This window comes from Hipposideros armiger, unplaced genomic scaffold (assembly GCF_001890085.2).
Source record: "Hipposideros armiger isolate ML-2016 unplaced genomic scaffold, ASM189008v1 scaffold_594, whole genome shotgun sequence".
NCBI lineage: Eukaryota > Metazoa > Chordata > Mammalia > Chiroptera > Hipposideridae > Hipposideros > Hipposideros armiger.
In genome coordinates, this window is record NW_017731944.1 from 131,200 (window position 1) to 152,344 (window position 21,145).

At 37.8% G+C, this 21,145-nt stretch overlaps 1 protein-coding gene across 4 annotated transcripts in view; it reads left to right on the top strand.

Annotated features, from left to right (window-relative positions):
* The window catches only part of MTHFD2L (methylenetetrahydrofolate dehydrogenase (NADP+ dependent) 2 like), a 110,414-nt gene that overhangs the window by 32,231 nt on the left and 57,038 nt on the right, over positions 1-21,145 (top strand). For all 4 annotated transcript variants that reach the window (XM_019624586.1, XM_019624584.1, XM_019624587.1 and 1 more), the window contains 2 exons: positions 5,414-5,566; positions 6,783-6,890. In XM_019624586.1, coding sequence (XP_019480131.1) covers positions 5,414-5,566; positions 6,783-6,890 — 261 coding nt within the window. The remainder of the gene's footprint in view (positions 1-5,413; positions 5,567-6,782; positions 6,891-21,145) is intronic.

Genomic DNA, 21,145 nt, shown 5'->3' on the forward strand with positions numbered 1-21,145 from the left:
GTCTTATACGCCGGCAAATACGGTATATTATTTACTATGCTAATGAGCTTGTAGTTATCCAATAGGCAATAGGGAAGTAGAAAGAGGTACTTTTAAGCAGTAATGTAAAAATCCTTGGGTGGAAAATGCCCAGTAATTTGTGGGGTTTGTTTTCTTCGTTTTGTTTTGTTTTTTTCTATTCCTTGTCTAAAGTCAATTAAACATATTGTAAATAAATCACAAAAATGTAAATTCAGTGTTGTAGTTCTATAAGACATTTCCTGAGCTGTTCTATTTCAATGTTATGAATTTAATTTGATGACTGTGTTTTCTGGCATGATTTAATGACTCCTTGTGATCTTAAATGGAAGGGACCAACATACACTTACAAAGTAAATACTGCCAGTTTCTCCAGTCATTTGGGCAGGGTATTAAGTGGTTAGTTGTTTGCTAACGTATTATGAATCAAAAATGTTTTATAACCATTGTGAAAATATGTATTAATGCTATTGAGTTTTGTGATTGTTTCTTCCCTTCAGATCTTAGGCCCCAGGGGTGAGACATCAGGAGACTTTCAGTAGCAGTCAGTCAAAAGCATGACATGTATTTATTTCTTTTACTCATATAACAAAAGGTAGTATTTGTTGTAAAATGTTTGACGCTTACTTTGCATGTTTTAGATACATATAAGTTAATCTAGGAATAGTGTTGTAGTTGGAGGCCTAGAAGAAATAGTATATTCCTTGAGATATTTTAGAATTATCAAATGTCTTGATTAGAAAGGGTGGGGGGAGGTCCTAATTTTAATTTTTGAGCAGTATTGAAAATGTTTGATATTTATGATTTCTATATAATACAGAAGGAAAAACTGGTTTTAGGGTAAAAAATGTGGATTTGAATTCTGGATCCTCCTCTTAGTAGTAGTTTGAGGTTGACTGAGTCTCAACTCTTAGAGCTTTTTTTTTTTTTTTTGATCTAGTCCTGTTCACTATTTCCTATAGCCATTTTATGTTTTCTTTTCTGGTAGCTCGATGTCTCCATTGTTTCTTTGCCCATGTGTTTCTGTCTGTTATTTTAGCGTGTAGTAATAATCTATAATGTTTTCCCTCAGTTTCCTCTTTTTTTTTTTTTAAAGATTTTGTTGGGGAATTGGGGAAGGGGAAAAGACAAGTTGCTGTACTTTTGTTCTTCAATCTAGTTGTGGAGGATGTCGCTTCACTGGCCCATGTTGGTATTGTGATCACTGCGCTCTTCCTGGGTGAGGCAGTCACTCGCTGGCCATTGGATGGCCACTCATGGCGGTTTGCGGCAGCTCACGCTGGCTGCCGGCCACTCATAGTAGCTACAGCAGCCCACTGCCGCCCCACTGCAGCCTTCGCTGTCACCTGCGACTCATGGCAGCCCAGCTCCAGGTCGAGCTGTTGTTCACCATCTTAGCTGTAGAGGGCACAGCATCACTGGCCCTCATATGGGATCCGAACCAGGGCCCTGCTGGTCAGAGCTGGCACTCCTAAGCCAACTCATAACCATAGTGGCACTTGGTTGGCCCTCCTCTTTTTTTGTGTTATGTGTCTCAGTTGTGGATTTTTTGTGTGTGGTTACTATTAAGTTTATGTAAAAGAAAGTTGCATATATACAATAGTCCATTTTCTCCTGCATGCATCTTATCTCCATTCCCCTTTGCAAATTCAGACCTTTACCCTCTCCCCTTTTATGTCTTTATTGTCACAAATTATCCCTATTTGTGCTATGAGTTTATTTCTGAGTTTCAGTAGCTATTATCTTCTTCCCCTTTTTTATGATTGTACCTCCTTTAACCTTTATGTTATATACTTAAGTATGTAGTGCCCTATTCTGAATAAGGGTTGCAATTTCCTGCTTCTGTCTGTTCGTTATCTTACTGATAATTTTGTATTCTTTTGACCTTTTATTCCAGATAGAATAACCTCCTTCAGTTTTTCCCATAATACAGGCTTTGTGGTGGAAAATTCCCTCAGCTTCTCTATATCTGGAAGGGCCTTTATTATTCCTTCACATCTAAAGGATAACTTAAAGGATAAGTTATTCTTGGCTGGCATTTTCTCTTCCAATAGTTTGAATATTTGATTCTACTCCGTCCTTGCTTGTAGAGTTTCTGCTGAAAAACCTGATGATAATCTAATGGGTTTTCCTTGATAGGTTACCATCTTCTTCACCCCTGGATGCCTTGAGAATTCTTTCTTTGTCGTTAATTTTTGAGTTTCAATATAATGTGCCTTAGAGAAGGCCTTTTGGATTGAGATAATTAGGTGTTCTGTTTGCTTCTTGGATTTGAGGATCCAGTTCTTTCCATAGATTTGGGATGTTCTTGTTGACTATTTGTTTGAATAGGCTTTCTGTGCCATTCTCCCTCTCTTCTCCTTCTGGTATACCCATTATTCTTATATCGCTCTTTGATGGAATCAGATAGTTCTTGTAGAGTTCTTTCATTTCTTTTTACTCTCAAATCTCTCTCTTCTTTCATCTGTGTCATTTCATTTCCAGATTCTATCTCTGATATTACTACTTCTTCCCTGCATCTGGTTAGCTCTATTTCCTAAACTCGCTATTTCATTCTTCATCTCTTTTATTGAGTTCTTCAGTTCCAGAATTTCTATTTGGTTCTTTTTTTAAAGTTTCAATCTCTTTGGCAAAATATTCCTTTTGTTCATTGATTTTATTTCTGTGTTCATTAAACTGCCTATCTGAGTTTTCTTGCATTTTATTGAATTTTTTTCAGAACTGCAATGCTGAATTCCCTGTCGTATAAATCACATATTTCCCTGTCTTTAAGTTTATTTTCTGGAGTTTTTTTTTCATTTTCTTTCTGAGCTGTCTTGTTACCTTGGTTTTTCCTAATATTTGATGGACTATTTCTCAGCCTAGGCATTTATAGGAGTGAACGCTGCAGCAGGTTGATAAGAAGAGGCCTTTCTTTTATATTCCAGTAGGTGGTGCTGGAGTGCAAGTGTTTAACTTTCTCTGGCACTGTTCCGGGATCTCTGCTGGGCGGTAGAAAAATGTCTTGTATTCCCTGGGGAGGTGGGCGTCTCCTCTGTGACCAAGTTGTCTCTGTCTCAGGGCACCACCCCTGTGGGAGAATGTGGTGAGCAATGTAGTTCTGAGCCTCTGAAACTCCAGTGCTGCCTCTGCAGCCAGACACAGTGCTGTGCTGCCTGAGCTGTCCCAGGTGCCCCTGCTGGGATCAGTGGGATGGGTGGGGGCAGGATGGGCTGGGAGAGGCCACTGGTGTGTTTGTGGCTTTTTCTCCTCCCAGTAATGGCCATGACTGCCAGACCTCTGCTGCCTCACCTCTACAACTCCACCCACCTCACTGGATTAGCCACAGTGCAAGCCTGCTGCTCAGGAACTGTCTTTCCAGTTCTCAGAGCTGTAGATATTCTGCTTTGTAACCCAACACTCACAGCTACAGATTCTTCTGGGTCTCACCGCTAGCTCTGGGAGGGTGCGGGGAGGTAGCCAGGGTCCATGGCTTTGTTTTCTTTCTGGCAATGGCAGCTGCTAGGGCACAGCTGTCTCAGTATTTGCATTTCTGCATGCAGTTTATGCTCTGATCGCTGGATTCAGCCATATTGTATGCTGATCACTCACTCAGGCAGGAATGCTTGGGGGACCAGAGAGTGCACCTGCAGCCTGATTCCGCCCTTCTCTCCAGACCTGCAGTGAGCTCTGGGCTGTATCTACAGTACCTGTCTCTGCTCTTCTCCCTTCCCTCCTCCCCTGTTCTCCCGGATATGCCCACCTTCAGATGTTTTGATGCACCGATCTCTCAGACATGTTTGTACGTTGTGCAGGGAATCCTTTGTTGACTTATAGCTGTTCAACTTGTAACTTAAAGGTGAAAGATTAAGGGTACCCATGATGCCACCACGCTTCTGATGTCACGGCCACATTAACCAATTTTGAACTTAGAATCGAAATAATTTAAATACTAGCTCAATAATGGAGATTTCACATATAATTTTTTTTCATTTACCAAGCTTTTTATTTCATTTAAAAAAATATCCATGGCATGAACCTTCTGTATGAGTGATAAGGGTCTAAAATGTGAATCATCAACATCATCACCATCACCATTATCATCATTATCCTCCAGATTAAAAATACAACAACTATTTTTGTCCTCAAATAGTAAATTAAACATGTAATTTTTAAAAGTTCTACTAGAACCTACATAATTTTTCTAACTTCAAAGAAAATAGATGGAGTTCTTACTCCTAGAGCATTATAGAATGAATACAATTCTTGAATGTTAAAAACTATTGATTGGAAAGACTCAATTTCTATTTGAACATGATTTAAATACTACTTCTTATATGTAAAGGACTTTGGTAGTGTAATAATGACAAATTGGATCTATTTAAAGTAAGATGGCAGTAGTGTCACTTTTAGAATAGAAAGATCTATGAGACAAGATGTAGGTCTTTGAAAACAATTTGAACTTGGGCTTTGATAATGTTTATAAAAATTATGTCTGAATGGAATCTATTGTGTAATGGACAAAGAAACTTTTATGTAGCAAATATACCTTTATTTTAATATTTTATGCACATGGATTAATTGCGGGGTTTAGGGTAAGCTAAGCTACTCTGCCTAGAGTGGTAAAAGCCTATTTTATGTTTCTGTAGTTATTATTTTTTTCAAAATTAGATGGTTGGCATCTCATATCTCATTTGATTAGTTCATCACTCAGGTTATGTTCTTTTTCTTTCATATAGGAAACCATAATGATATTTTGAATTTCAATGTGCTAGTGCTTCAGGGAAGTAGTGTGTGTGTGTGTGTGTGTGTGTGTGTGTGTGTTTTATATTGGGTCGTCGGAAAAGCCATAACATATTTTTTCCATGTTTTTCATTGCAAAAATGCATCATGACTTTTCCAACAACCCAATATTTGCTTTTTTGTTGTGTCATTTGGGAGGAAGCTAGGCATTGACAATATTATGACTATTTTTAGCACTAACAAAGCCCTTTTAATTTATAATGCTAGAAATATTTAATGGAAGCCTATTCAAAAATATCTTGTATAGTAAAAATGCAAATTTATTATGCAAATAAATTATGGAAATTCAAATATGCAAATGTATTATGGTAAAGACTTATCATCTGGCTGTTCCCAGATCTCATTACTATTGTTTATTTCACAGATTTTTCCCTTTCACTAGGGCTAGCCACTCTGGCCCTGTAATTGCATATTCTTTTACAGCAGTTAAAGCCATTGGTCAAAAGCACTTTGGTTTACTGTTTTGGTGGCAAGAAAAGGAACAGAATAATGATCTTACACCTTTACTGAAGCTGAGTCATAAGTGATCTGATTGTAGGGCCTTAGATTTCATTTCCCAGACCTCCAAATAAAAATCAATTGTAAAATTAGACCAATTTTATTTACCTTTCAGACCATGTGGATGAGCGAACAGTATGCAATGGAATTGCCCCTGAAAAAGATGTAGATGGATTTCATATTATCAATATTGGAAGACTGTGCCTTGATCAGCATTCTTTCATACCTGCCACTGCCAGTGCTGTTTGGGAAATAATCAAAAGAGCAGGTTGGTAACTTGTGGTTTACAGGTTGTGGGTGCTACGTGCCAAACCAAGCGCTTGTGTGTTGCCTTGATGGGACCATCTTAGTCCCACTGAGTGAAAGAATATGATAAGTTATAAAACTGCAATCTGTAGAAATATATAAAGTTATATAAGTTGAAGAATAGTCCAAAATAAAATAAATTGAGGTTATATGTAACTGCTCTTACATTTTGCAGGGAGTGAATTTTCTAAATAGTAAATTAGTAAAAATTTCTAAATAGAAATTTTGTTTACAAATTTCTAAATTTTTAAACTAAAAACAATATATATTTTATGTATATTTTTCAAAATGTATTATATCTTTCTTTATCTTTAAAAATAAAATGTGCTGAACATACTTGAATCTCTAATGACCTAGGTTTTTAATATAAACATTTACCCTTGAATTGTGTTCTAAATACCATATGTGAAGCCCTCACAGTCCCTCGAGGTATATAGAGAGATGCCTACCACTACATTAATTGACCCCATATGCCTTTTATATTGATGATTCTCCTGCCTCCTATCACTTCCATGTCTGATAGCATTTTCTCCTTTCTAATCTGCTGTTTTCTAATTAAAGGAGAAAATTTCTAAGGGAAAGCAGATCCTAGAATCATACTTTTAGAATCTTAGTACTTGGAAGAAACCTTAATTCTAACTTCTTCTTTTCACTTATGAAAAAACTATGCCCCAAAGAAGTAAAGTGTGTTAAATCTGCAAGTTTTATCTTTCATACCTTTTTAAATTCCTTAGTGCTTCTCTCCTATGGAGTAAAGTGCATGAGCGTTGTGAAAAATACTTTTTTCCCTATTCATTTTGTCCCAGTTGTGGTCAAAGTGTGATTGCCAATTTAACTTGACATTTTTGTACTTTGCTTACTTTATAATTAGTAGTTGATATAGTTTAAGTCTCTGAACTTCTAATTCATATGAAGAATATGAATCTCAAAGGTAATTTAATGGCAACTTTAAGATATTTGTGATTTTTTAAATGAAGACATACTTGAGAGAAAGTGGCAAATCCACAAAGTGTAAAAAGAAATATTTATAAATAATGAATATAGATACGTTATAGACAAGCCATACAATAATCCAAATTTAATTAGCAGTTTATAAAGAATGCTTCAGTTGGCTGTTCAAATGTTTAATTTGCTTCTTGTTATTTCTTCTTTATTTAAATTAAACTCTGTGTTTTAAGGAATTGAAACATTTGGAAAAAATGTGGTTGTGGCTGGAAGATCCAAGAATGTAGGGATGCCCATTGCCATGCTTCTACATACGGACGGAGAACACGAACGGCCGGGAGGTAGGTGGCACCTTGGAGATTCTCCATGCTTTTACAATTTTCTTCTTCAAATCATCAAATAAAGATATTTGAAATTGTGACTTAAGGTTTATGCAAATAAAGGTTTCCCGTATTCCTCATCTAATGAAATGAGTGCCTTGAAGTGAATAAAGGAGTTACTGGAAATATGTGGCCCCTTTGTTCCTATTTTTCCTTTTGGCTATATATTCTTTCTTTAAATCCTTAGCAATATAGACATGAAGAAAGGTGGAAAGCCACTAGATATATAAAATTATATGTTGATAGATATTTGCATGCTCACATACACACACACCCCTCCAACATACAGATATATAGATTCCTTATTGTTAAGCTTGGAAAATTCCAGTTTCCTAATCTCAGATTTTCAAATGCTTGTTTTAGGATCTGGGTTGACATATGCATATGAAATTATTTTTTAACCTACAAAGCCCTATGAAAAAATAAGCCTGCTTGATAATATATCACTTATCTAAAATGATGAATGATGAGACTTTTGAATATTATTTTCCCTTCCTGACCCTAAGGATTTAAATATTGCCACAAATCAAAATATGTATGTGGATAGTAAATTAGAGCCTGATAGTGACTTCAGGTAACTGTACAAAGTCTCAGTTTGAAGAGCTCTTTGAAAGACCAAATCTCATGGCGTGAACACAGTTTTCATGATTACCATCTACAAAGTTACATTTCTAGCTTTACTATTCACTTACAACTTAATCTATTTAGTACTTATCTAGCTATCTCAGGGTATAATAAAGATACTGATTCATGTTTGCTTTTATGTAAGAGTTTCTATGTTAAGCAATGGAAAACAACCAGGAAAGTTTACCTAGGTATACTATTTTTATAGGAAATTTTGGACCAAGAGCCAATAAGCAGATTTGTCTTTTTCAACGTTTTGTTTTTTTATCTCAACAGTAACATAGCTGTACAACTTGCACAGTACTTTCTCATGAATTATGTTATTTAGTTCTCTGTTATACTGGCATATATTAATATTATTTTCATTTTGCAGCTACAGGAAATGAGCTTTAGAGACTTCAGGTGACTTAGCCAAGGCCGCACAGGGAGTAATGGATCAGAGCTGGCCGCTGGGTGCTGACTGTATGGTTAGGAGGATAGACTTGGAGTCAGACCCCTCTCCTGCCAAACCCTGTGTCTTTGGACAAGTCATTTAATCTATGTAAGCCTCTATTCCCTCATCTGTAAAATGCATAATATTAATATTGCCTTCACGGGATAATTGTGGAAATCAAATGAGATATGAATGTAAAGCACTAATTACAGTGCCTGACACAGTAAGTTAAGTAAGCCCTTGGTACGTGTGAACTGTGGCTATTATTTCCATTATTATGCATAAATTAATAATCTGTGGCCATACTAATCATAAAGGTTAGAGTATCTTGATCCAAGGTTAGTGATATATTTTTCACCTTCATTTGAAGTTCTTTTTTTCTAGTGGGTTTTATGTTTGTTTTATTTTGGGTCAAATCTAGTTTTTGTTGTAATAATTTGCGTAAATGTAGAATTTATAAAGCCTATAAAGTATTTGATTATGAATATGACATCATAATACACCAAACCATACTTTAAAGTGCACTTTGTCTTGTAGATATCAATATATTATATGCTCATTTCTTGATAATTTCAATTTTGAATTATTTGTCTATGTAATAAGAAAATTAATTTACCATTTATTCATGCAATTTTGAAGTACACATTCCTATGTCATAAAACATTAACTTTTAAAATATTCTATACTTTGTGTTATAAAATATTCTCACTTGAATGCATGATAAAAGTGTAGTGAGTTATAGTACTGGTTACTTCCAAGCCAGGTAGTTAAATTTACATTTATTATAGCGGCTTTTAGATGCCGTTATAATTACAGTATCTAAAAGGTAATAAATTATATTAAAAATGATGTTGGACAGTATGTAACATGCGTGGTGTTTAATCTCATGCATATTTAATAGGAGTATCATGACCTATATGATTAATATAATGAATTGTTGAGAGCTGCTTCCTGAAGATTTGGAGTCTGTGGGAAAGTTAATATTTCAAATGTCCATGTCTCTTAGAGCAGTAATTATATGTAATAACTATGTGTGCATTGTTAGCTAATAGAGGTAATGAAGGAGGATTAACTCGGCCTATTCGTATCTATAGAACTTGTTCTGATGACACTCACAATGCTGAGCACTCAGCTCACACTGTATTTCTTTGCCAGAAGAGATTCAGAGCCCTAATGATTCATCTGTGTCTTAAAGCCAAAGATAATTGCACTATAAGAAAAATGGCCATTCTGTAATTTAACTTGATTAATGTGTATCTACTCGTGGCTAGCTTTAAGTCTTGACTTTTTAGGATGTGGATCGCAGCTGTTTGGTAAGAAAGAGCACTTTTTAATTCTTCAAGGGCTTGAAATACATAGAGGACTGAAAATGTGCCAAAATCTTGAGGTAAAGGGGTAGTGCAGGTACTCCATTCAGCGGGATACTGGAGGGTGGTCACCTTCTGCTGAGGCCATGCCATCACAGAAGGCTTTGTAGAGGACATGCCGTTAGAGCCACTATGTGGTTTCTACAGAGTAGGTGAGAGATGGCCCTTGTCCTCCAGCAGCTTACAGTCTTGCTGGTGGAGGGCATGATATACAAGTCAGGGTGATTTATAATGAAATGCATATGATATTAATATCTCCTCCAATATAACCTCTGAAAGGGCACTTATAAATAAATATGCAGTGGCACAAAATATAATCTGGCACCCTTAAAAAAAATTCTGTTTGCATCGGGAAGCCCATGATTGGCTGGGGACATAAAGAGTGTGACAGTGGAAGAGTCTCGTCTTATGAGCCCCACTACTTATTAGGTTGTGATCTATAGACCACGGTGTATTCTTTAAATTTCTTCGTGTATAGTAACCTATCCAGTTTTACCTTTCTTCAGAATGAAAAGTGAATACTATTGGCTCTAGCACAAGGTCTTTCATTTTAGCTTTACTGTGAGGAAGCAAGAGAGAAGCTCTGCAGTTTCTCAAAACAGTTTTTTTTCCTTCAAGGTAATAAGGTGCCATGATGACAAAGCATTATGATTACTCATCATCCCCAAAAGAATACAGAATCTGATTTTATTTCAAATTCCTTTAGAGAATTAGTGAGTTTTTTTCCTGCACATTTTTATATTCTTATGTAGAACACCTCATCTAAATAGATCCCCCTATATGGCCACAACACGGAGCTACCTGTGCCTCCTTTAACTAAAAGGTTGTGGTATCCTCACAGTGGCATTGATGCTGGGACTTTTTTAAAGAGCATTTTAAAAGGGCCAGCAACCAACTGATTTTGCTTAGCGTCTGTGGGCCCCAGGATGCTCTTGATTTCATTCAGGCAGTATGCATGTAGTACTTATTCTCTATGGAACACTGTGGGTGACAGTGGTGAAAATGACTCGGTCCTCGGTTTCCAGAAGACGATAGTCTGCATGTGAGGGTCTCATCTTTGGATACTGTGTTTTCTCATAGCACTGCTTCTGCACGTGAGGGTCTCATCTTTGGATACTGTGTTTTCTCATAGCACTGCTTCTGCACTGGTGTTCAGTGTTTGCACTCAAGCTGCCCTCCTGCTACAACTCACTGTATATCAGGTATTTTTTTATTCAAGGAGCATCCTGTCTAAATGGAAAACCACATGATATTTTGCCTTTCCTCTGTGAAAATTGGTTCCAGCTGTGAACATGAACATGTTTATCAGCCCAAGCACATTATCTCCCACCTATGGGAGGTGCCCTCAGGAAGGCACCCAGGAGTGGATGTTCGAGGCAGTGCAGTGTGATGTGGTGGTGTGTGTGATTCAGTTCAGCCTAGTGTCAGGTGGTGCCAGGCACACTCAGGTTTCACAGAGAGGAGCCAAAGAGAAACGCCTAGAAGTGCAGAGCGATGCAAAGCCACCATGACTGACACTCTTAGCCTTGGCAATGGAGTGGAGTGGGCTATTTGCTGCCTCTGTAGATTGAACTATTGTCAAACTGGGGCAGGGAGGATGGCAGGCATTTGGTCTCTGCTCCTCCCATCCCACTACTAAGTTAGAAGTCCTCATGATGAGATATTGACATATTATATTTTGTGATGCCTCCATCTTTACTGAATTACAGCTTTGAGTTTGCATAGTGGAAAGCAGTAGAAAAGAACAAATACTTGTCCTAGTCTTGTTTTCTAAGCTGAATAATAAGAGTGCTGTTTGATTTTCAGTGTCTCCTAAATTCAGCCAGCTAGGATCCGGAAAGCACTTAGAAAATACCATATATTCTCACATCACACGACTGAGTGTATTATACTGCTGAGACTAACACTATACATTATTTAAAATGTAAAGTTGGGCCGGCCGAGTGGTGCATTGGCTAAGAGCTGGCTTAGGACGCCAAAGGGCCCCGGTTCGGATCCCACATATGAGGGCCAGTGACACTGCCCTCCACAGCTAAGATGCTGAACAATAGCTCAACCTGGAGCTGGGCTGCCGTGAGTCCCCGGCAACGGCGCAAGCTGCAACCCCTGTGGCAGTGGGTTGCCATGGGCCACTGTGTGTAGCCAGCAGCCAGCGTGAGCGGCTGTCCAGAAGCTGGCGACTGATCTGCCTTGCCCGGGAAGAGCGTAATGATGGTGCCAACTTGGGCCAGTGAAACAACATCCTCCACAACTAGACTGAAGAACAAAACGACAGCAACTTGTCTGTTCCCCTTCTGCCAATTCCCCAGCACTGTTCCTATCCCCCAGTTCCCCAATAAAAATCTTTAAAAAAAATAAAAAAAATAAAAAAACAATGTAAAGTTAAGTGCAAATCTTTCTCTTTCCCTTTCATTTTCTCTCTTTTGCCATGACCTCAGGGCCATTTATTTTATTACCAGCACAAAACACCCATTTTTGATGTCTCTAAGCCTGATTGTTCAAGGCATCACTCATAAGGATATTGTGGTGGCTCCAACCTCCCTTTTCAGCCATTCCTCCTGTCACTTTCTCCCTGGTACCTTATGCTGAAGCTCCACAGAACTCCATACTCTTCCCCACACCCACCGTCTCCTCCATGGCTCCTTGCAATCGTATACCCTGCTCCTTTGCTGGAATGCCATTTCACATCACGCACCTGCTTTCCTCTCACCTCCCACCCATCTTTCAAGATGCCGCTGAGATTTTCTGTTTCGCATGTTATATATGCTGCCATCACAACAACAATCCTATTGCATATTGATTGTCTACCCGTTCCCCTTTCCTACCTACATGGTAAACATGAACTTCTCAATGACAAATATTTTGTCTTAGGCTTTTTGTATTTCTGAAATTTAATTCTTAGGGCTTGACCTGTAATAATGCCAACTAGTCAGTCAATCAATGAAAGTCTATTTAGTGTCTCTTATGTTCCATGTGCTATGCCAGTATTATAGAAAGTAAGATTACAGGCAATTTAAATTAAATCACAAGTGATTTAAAATAAAACATTGTCATTTATTGCAAAACATCCCTGTATAATGGAAGGAAGGAGAGGGGGGAGAAAAGTAGCTAGGTGCTTACCACACACTGATTCCTTCATATTTTAAAATGATAGGCATTCATATAGAAGTATTACTTAAGGCTTCTCTTTCCCCAAGAATGTGGTCACAGGTGAAGAGAGTGCCATGTGACCATGACAAAGGGAAGAGGAGACCTCAGGACACTGGGACGGAAGGGGAAGTTCTTGCTGACAGCATTAATTGAAAGGTCACAGTGTTCTTCCGATAAAACATTTAGGATTTGTCATTTTGTTTAGACTAATGTTTTTCCCTTAGCTGCTGACATGTAATGCTGCCTTCTTATAGAAGGGCCAATTTCTTTGTCACTAAGAATGCGAATACGATGATGAGTAAATGAGATATTACCCTGTCCTCTTGAGCTTACACTCTAGTAGGAAAGACAGTCATTAAACATTTAGGTATGAGTGATTAATCATTGTAATTGTGCAAAGTGCTGCAAAGGAGAAGCAGAGCTTTCTATAATAAAAATCTTAGTTGTAGGAAAGAATGAATGATTTCTAATTACATTTATGTGAATGTTATACCCCTTTTTTGTCTACCTTCTGTTACTGTTGTAATGGGGTGTTTTTATTGCACGCTTTCTGTTACTGTTCTTCAAACTAAACCATCCCATCTCAGGCAAAAATAAAATGACCTTCTACTTGAAGTTATTAAAAATTCCTAAAATCTGGAAGAAAATACTTTGCTCTCTACAAAATAAATAACTCCTACCATAAATATAAATGATTTGATGATTTAAAAAAATCAAGTTAATGCCAACCAGTGTTACGTAAAGGTAACTAAGTGCTTAAAACAGTACGGGCTCTATTCTGTTTGATTAGTCGATACCTGTGTAGTTTCTTCTATTTTTTTATTCTTCGCTTGCAGTTTGTTGCTCTTCTTTTATCTAGGGTCTTTTTCTGTTTCCCTTTGTGACTATTTCTGCAGACTCGCAGGACTTTGCAGCCTTGCTTCTATTCGTTCCCTCCCTTATTGTCCTGATGTACCCTCTTACCTGTCATCCTTCAGCATCCCAATCATGGGAGCTTCCTCCTCCCCACCCGTTATATCTCAGCTCAGAGGCTAACTTCCTTAGCAGGCTTCCCGGATAATCCCGCTCACCCCTCTCACACACACCACTGAAGAACTTTTCCTTTGCAACATTTATCAGTCTGTGATTGTCATTTATTTGTGTCATTATTTGATTAATCTTCATCACACTCATTGGACAATTAACTTCACAACAGCAAAAACCAGATGTGTGTTTCTTCCCATTTTTATCTCTAGCATCTAGCGGTCTAAGAAGTCTTTGTTCAATAAATGAATGACTAAATTTACCTTATTTGTAGACCAAGAGTATCATAAAAGTTTCACTACAGCTCTGCCTATACTGTATTATTAGGAACACTGATATACCACAAAATCTTAAATAGGTTTCAATTTTTTAAAAAGGGGAGAAAATTGGTCAAATTTGTTTGGGAAATCTGGGTTGAACAAAATCAAACATAACTTGACTCTGATATTTCCCAGGGCATTAAGTATAGTAATATAAGTAAGCACTGTGAATCTCTGAGAGAGTAGTAGTATATAGTATTGGACCCTGGAAAGTGTTGTTTTTCCCCAACACACACACACATACACACACACACACACACACAATATAAAACACAGTATATATTTGTATTTGTATTTGCTGTATTTGTACTACCATACCTCAGAGGTCTACCTTTTTTCTACAGAGAGGATGAATAGGAGGCAGTCAATAGCACACTGTTCCTTATGTCTGCATTTTTCACTGTCAAATGCAGGAGCCTGGAGAATACTTATTTAGCTTTAGTCTATGGTCTTGTAAGCATGTTTGCAGACTCAGATGTTGTAGTAAGATTCCTGAGCTTATTTGCATCTGTTAATCTTGGGAAGCAGAAAATAAATGCAAACTTTATATAAAGCTTTAGCAAACAGACCCAATACACACACCTAGTCAAAACAACTAGAAAGAAAAGGGCAGGACTTAGGCTCATCTAACACTTGCTCCTGTCCCATGGCTGAGCTCGCTGGCTCATTTCGGCTAGGCACCAGCAGAGTCTGATTAGCTTTTTTATAGCTTAAAATCTGTTGCACAATCAGGAATACTACTATCAACCCTGACCTGGTAATTAGTTACCCTGGAGTATTTGGTTACCTGGGGGATTGATTCATGTGGATGATTCAACTCATTTCACCGCAATTAATAGGAAAATAATCCTAAAAAATATAAGACTTCAAAGCCAACATCTTCATCTATGACTGCCAACTTGTTCACACCCACCATAGTTGCAGTATTGATTGATAAAGATAGATTCCTGGGACAGAGGGCCTAGTGTTTAATCGCACAGGCTCTGGTGACATTGCCTGAGGGCACATCCTGTTCTTCACTTCCCTGTAAGATAAGGACATAGGAGGTCCTTGGGAGAATTAAATGAGCTGATTCCTCTAAAGAGCTTAGTGTTCACACATAATAAGTACTCAATACATGTTCGCTACTACAGTGTACTTATTCTGAAAAGTATTTAAGGTGGACCACAGCAATCAACATCTAACACAATGCAAATGAGACATAGTTCAGAAAATGGACAGCAAGGCCTGGAACTAAAATGGAGCCAAGAAAAAGACTATTACTAAAAATAGGCATATCATTACATCTCTATGGATCTATTCTCACTGCCAAGCACATTGCTTTATATACTGGTGCTGAATATAGATTTGGTAACTTGTTTAATGGAGTATAAACTATACTTTCTATGATTGGGTTGCTAATTTTATCCTGAGACCTTTTTTGCAGGAAACAAAAAAATGACTACCCAATTAAGTGTCTTTATGATTAAAAATAAACACATGCTCAGGATAAATAAAACATTGCCTGATATTAAGACCAAAAAGTAATTTCTCCTGAGGGTTCTTATAAGCAGGAAACTATGTAATGGACTGAGTAATATTAATAATATGCTTTTAAATTTAATGAAATGGCCACATTTTATAGAGCTATTTTATTATTTAAGCACAGAATAANTAGCTAAATACCATCTGTATTCCCCTTGTATGCTGACCCATGTAACCACTGTCCTCTTGACAGCTCTTGGATGGCCAGTAGGCACTTCCAAACTTACCGTATACAAACCTTCACTCTTAGCTTTACTCCCCATAGTTTTCCCATCTTAGTAAGTGGCACCATCACTTCACCCAGTTGCTCAGGCCATCTTTGAATTCTCTCTTTCTCTCACACCCCCTATCTTGTCCATTAGCAACCTGTGTAAAATATACCCATGATCTTACCACCTCCACTAATAAGATTCTAGTCCAGAGAGCCATTGTCTCTCACGTGGAACACTATAAAATTTATGAACTAGTTTCCCTGCATCTACCTCGTCCCATCTCCCATACACAGTCTATTTTCCAAATGGCGGGTCTCAGTCATCCATGGCTTTCCATAACACTCAGAGCAGCATAACACCAGAATAAAATACAAATTCCTCACTGTGATATGAAGACCTTCCATGATCTGACCTGGGCTGCATCTCCTTGCCCATTTCCTACCATTCTCCCTGTCCATCACTGCCCTCCAGCCACAGCTGCCTTTTGCTTTCCTAGAATATATCATACATGCTCATGTGTCAGGGTCTTTGAACTTGGTTTCCCCTGTTCCTGGATGCTTTTTTCTGAAGTTATTTACATAATTTATTTGCTCACTTCCTTTGGGTCTCTGCTCACATGACACCTCCTCAGGCTGTCCCTGACAACCTTATCAAAATAGCACCCATGCTATTATTCTCTACTCACTTTCTCCACACTCCTTTCTTCATAGCACTTATTACATGTAATATTTTATCATATATGTATTTGCTCATATGTATATTATCTTTGTTAAATAAATGCATACATGGTTTAGATTCAATAATTTTTTTAATCACATCTTGGGGCAAATTTTTTAAATATCTAGAGACACTAGTGGTTAGGATTCAGTCAGTCCTCCCTAATATTTTTTCTTTCAAAGGAACTTTGAGATAGATGTTTTAAAGGAGTGAGATTGAAACAGTAAATGACTAGTTGTCATCCACCTAGTGGCCCAAGGCGTTTGGAAGATAACTGAAGGACTTATAAACAGCAAGTAAAACCAGCCAGATCTTGAACAGATACAAAGGCATGAAAGCCTGGCCCATTCATTTTAAGCATGAACAGAGTGGTTAGACCTGAGTGCTCTGTAATGATATCTAACATTATTTAAACAATTTAATGCAGAAAAAGCAGCTGAAGTTGAAATTGAAAGTGTACAGTACATGGAATCCTGAGTCAAGACAGTGCAGTATTATTTTAAGTTCCATGGAGGGCTGTTCTGGTGACAGTACTGTTTTCCTTCCTGCAGCTTCCTAAGTGAGTTTTCTCTTCTAAACCAGTTATTGTATTGGCAACAACTCAGTTTTTCCTTATACAAAAAAAGTGATAAAGCAAAACCCTACACATGAGATTCCCGCTCCTATTGGGTTTGCCTTTTCCCTTCGTCTACTGATATAGGTACAAGCAGGTATTTGAAGATCTGCCTCATGGCAAAGGGAGTTGAGACTTGTTCTATGTTGTTCAAGATAGATCTAGAATCATGGCAAAGGTTGCAAAAAGGTAGACTTCAGCTCTTGTAAGAAAGAAGTTTTTAACAGCCTGGGCTAGATAATATGCCCTTCTCATATTTGCATGGAAAATAATTTACCAGTGGGAAAGAATGGGAAAAGCATAGGGGTATTGAAGCAGGAGCAAAACACATTCCTACTCATACCAAGAATCTGTGTTCTTGAAGGCCTTTAACTGCCCCTACACTGTTCTCAGCTAGAGTAGATGACGAGCTCTGCCAATACTGTAATGTATGCCTCCTTTAGCATGGAATTTAGCGTACTCTATTATAATTCTGATTTACATATCTGTTGTTATGTAAACATGAGAGTATTGTGTATCTCCATTGCTTAACTTGGTTCGGGGATTATTTTTTGATTATTGAATAAGTGAAGATAAGGAATGACCTGGAAATGTCCAAAAAATATAAACTCATTTAGATAATTCTAACAACAAAAAAATGATACTCTAAAATGAAGCATTATTGGGTTGTTTGTGCTAGCTTTTATTTTTAACAGCAAATATTATTTTCCTCACATTGGCACTCCGCGTTAGTTGTCAACAACTCTTTACTGCAATCTGCAATTTTGCATAAATGACAGAGGTAATGAGAGCCTAGAAAATTGCTCAGGTGGTCCCAGCAGACAATTCTTGATTGACTGAGGACTTTTAAATAGTAAAAGCATATCCTGCCCAGCAGTTAATTATTGAGTTCTAACAGAGCTCTAAGATTCTAGGAGATAGGTTCTAAGTCTTTTATTCTTGCTGTATCTTACAAACATGACATAAAACACTGAGCACAATGACATTGCTTAAGACTGTGTTTATAAAATTTTTTATCTGGGTCTGTGTAATAGAAAAATTTGCCTTCTTATTGCTCTTAGAATAACAGGACTGTTATCATATGAGCAATAAGGAGATAAAGCTGAGTGTGGGACAAAGTCATCTGAGGGTCAGAGATATGCATCGTTCTACGGAGTAGCTGCTGCAGCTTGTTGGTACTGGTTATCCAAGGGAAAAAGCCGAGGAGATAGAAGGGATTAGGTGCAGCAGGCCAGAGGATTCGTTGAAGAAAAGTAATGGGACACCAGAACTGAAAATAGGAATGACAAGAATTTTCTCAATGCCAAGTAAAACAGGTTAAATAAGAATATAGTTAGCAGGTGTCAAAAGTTCAGACCTAACAGAAGAAAAGCCAATGATCACCCAAGTAGTAATTAGTAAAAGTTTACTGTGTACACACCAAAAAGGCTGTTTGCAAACTAAAACATGGGATGAGGCTCAGGGGCATATTGTTACAAAACAGCTTATATATGGGAAAGCAATGACTGTTTATTCTTCACAGTGATCAGTTATAATAGAATTTTCTTTAATGATAGGGAATTGGTCAATGGTTACTTCATACCAACCTTGGGAAACGGTTCAAGTTTTACTTATGATTTCCAGAAGCATAAGCAAAAATGATCCAGGTCAAGTTAGTCTTGTTAAATAAACTAAAATCTAAGCTTTGCTTGACTAAAATGGTTTTGTCTGCTTAGGGAATTTTCAAGGTTAATGTCCTTTTTTTTTTTAATTTTTTTTTTTCTTAAGATTTTTATTGGGGAATTGGGGGGATGGGAACAGTGCTGGGGAATTGGGGGAAGGGGAACAGACAAGTTGCTGTCGTTTTGTTCTATCTAGTTTGGAGGATGTTGCTTCACTGGCCCAAGTTGGCACCATCATTGCACTCTTCCCGGGCGAGGCAGATCAGTCGCCGGCTTCTGGACAGCCGCTTACCGTAGCCGCTGGCCACTCACACTGGCTGCTGGCTACATACGGTAACCCATGGCAACCCACTGCCACAGGGGCTGCAACCTACGCCGTTGCCGGTGACTCACGCAGCCCAGCTCCAGGTTGAGCTGTTGTTCAGCATCTTAGCCGTGAAGGGCAGTGTCACTGGCCCTCAAATGTGGGATCCGAACTGGGGCCCTCTGGCATCCCAAGCCGGCTCTTAACCATCGCGCCACTCGGCCGGCCCTGTTTTTTATTTTAACACAGGCTACCTAGCTCTCAGGACCAGGAACAGGCATGTATCAAGGGCAAATGAAGAAAAGTCTGAGGCATTATTTGTGTTTAAGTCCCTTGGTTCACCTACCTCTCTTTGCTCTCATCATCTAGTCTAGTGAATAGCAGGCTAAAAGCTTTTTCATGGATTGGTATCACCATAATCAGAAACAAGTCTAAATATGACTTTGATATTTCTCATGGGTCTGTCTAGCCAAATTTAATTAGGAGTGATATTAATTAATAACAAGTTAACTAGATATTGAACGGAAGTGGAATTACCTAAAAGATCATTCCATGTTGATTGAAACTTATCTCAATATATTTTTTATTTTGCTTAAACTATATATATGAAATACATATACACACATACACATATGCACACATGCACACTGGGGGTGCCAAAAAAATATTTACAAGTGGACACTTTGGTCAACGTAGCTCAAGAAGTAGTTCGCTGTAATCAGAAGTGTCTGGAGGTTGATGGTAACCACTTTGAGCACCTCTTATAATTATAGAAGTCCAATGGACTTGTATTCATCTTTTGTTATCTGCATATATTATATTGAGTATTACAATTTTAATACAGTTTTTCTTAAAATGTGTATACATTTTTTTGGAGAAAAAAATATATATCACTGGATTATGATGCATCTCTCAATTCCTTGCTGAAAGCATCAGATGAAGTGGGAGGCTTTTGGTTTGCTTTTGGTTTTGATTTTGGTTTTGTGGGGATTTGGGAGGCTCTCATTTGGAAGCAGAGAAGACTTGAGTGGGTTGCTAATGTATAAGAAAACCTTTCTGGGGGCCAGCTGAGTGGCGCGTTGGTTAAGAGTTGGCTTGGGATGCCAGCTCTGAGCAGCAGGGCCCTGGTTTGGATCCCACATGAGGGCCAGTGATGCTGAGCCCTCTACAGCTAAGATGGTGAACAACAGCTCAACCTGGAGCTGGGCTGTCATGAGTCACTGGTGACAGCGTAGGCTGTAGTGGGGCTTACCAGCAGCTGGCATAAGCTGGCATGAGCTGGCATGAGCTGCTGTGAGTGGATGTCCAATAGCTGGGGAGCAACTCCCTCACTTGGGAAGAGTGCAATGATAATACCAACATGGGTCAGTGAAGCAATGTCCTCCACAACTAGACTGAAGAACAAAAAAGGACAACAACTTGTCTGTTCCCCTTTTCCAATTCCCCAATTTGAAAAAAAAGAAAGAAAGAAAGAAAGAAAACCTTTATGAATATAGGAGAACTGTACTAAGATAGAAATGGGAGGATGCTTCACTATTTTGGTGCCTTGGGATGGTTCTAAACCTATACTCTACATTTGTTGATGGCTTATAGCAAATGAAAGAAAGGGAAAAAAGCAAGGGAGACTTTTACTCTGTGTAACTGGGCAGAAGGTAGTGCCATTAACTGAAATGAGAAAGACTACTACATCAGGTATTTCCATTGGGTTGTCAGAAAAGTCATGACCTATTTTTTCTATGTTTTTTGTTGCAAAAATGCGTCATGATTTTTCCAACAACCCAATAGTTTCCTCTTATTGTTCTTTCTTTTAAAAGATTTTCCAGTTGTTCTTTTATTTTTTCTTATTAACTTTAGGATCAAGTTATATTTGTACAAAGAAAGTAAAAATTAAATTTTTTATTGTACTTGTATTAAATCTGTAATGAACATAGAGGGAATTGTTATCCTGATGATGTTGAGTCTTTCTACCCAAGTACATGGTTTATCTTTCTAGTTGTGTCGTATATATGTTAGAATTAGATTTTGATTTATGAGCCAATTTGAAAATATTATTCTTTTAAATAAGATAACTTGGTAGGAATATTTATATTTGTTATTATGGTAAATACATGTATATATGGTCTGAACCATATATTATTTTCTATTTTGTTTTTTAGTTTTTATGTTTTTTATTTAGTTTTTGCATTTTTGTGTATGTATATGGTTATTCAGATATTTAGGGAGGTTTGTGGCTACCTTAACAATTAAAAGTTTATACAGTTCTCTTAG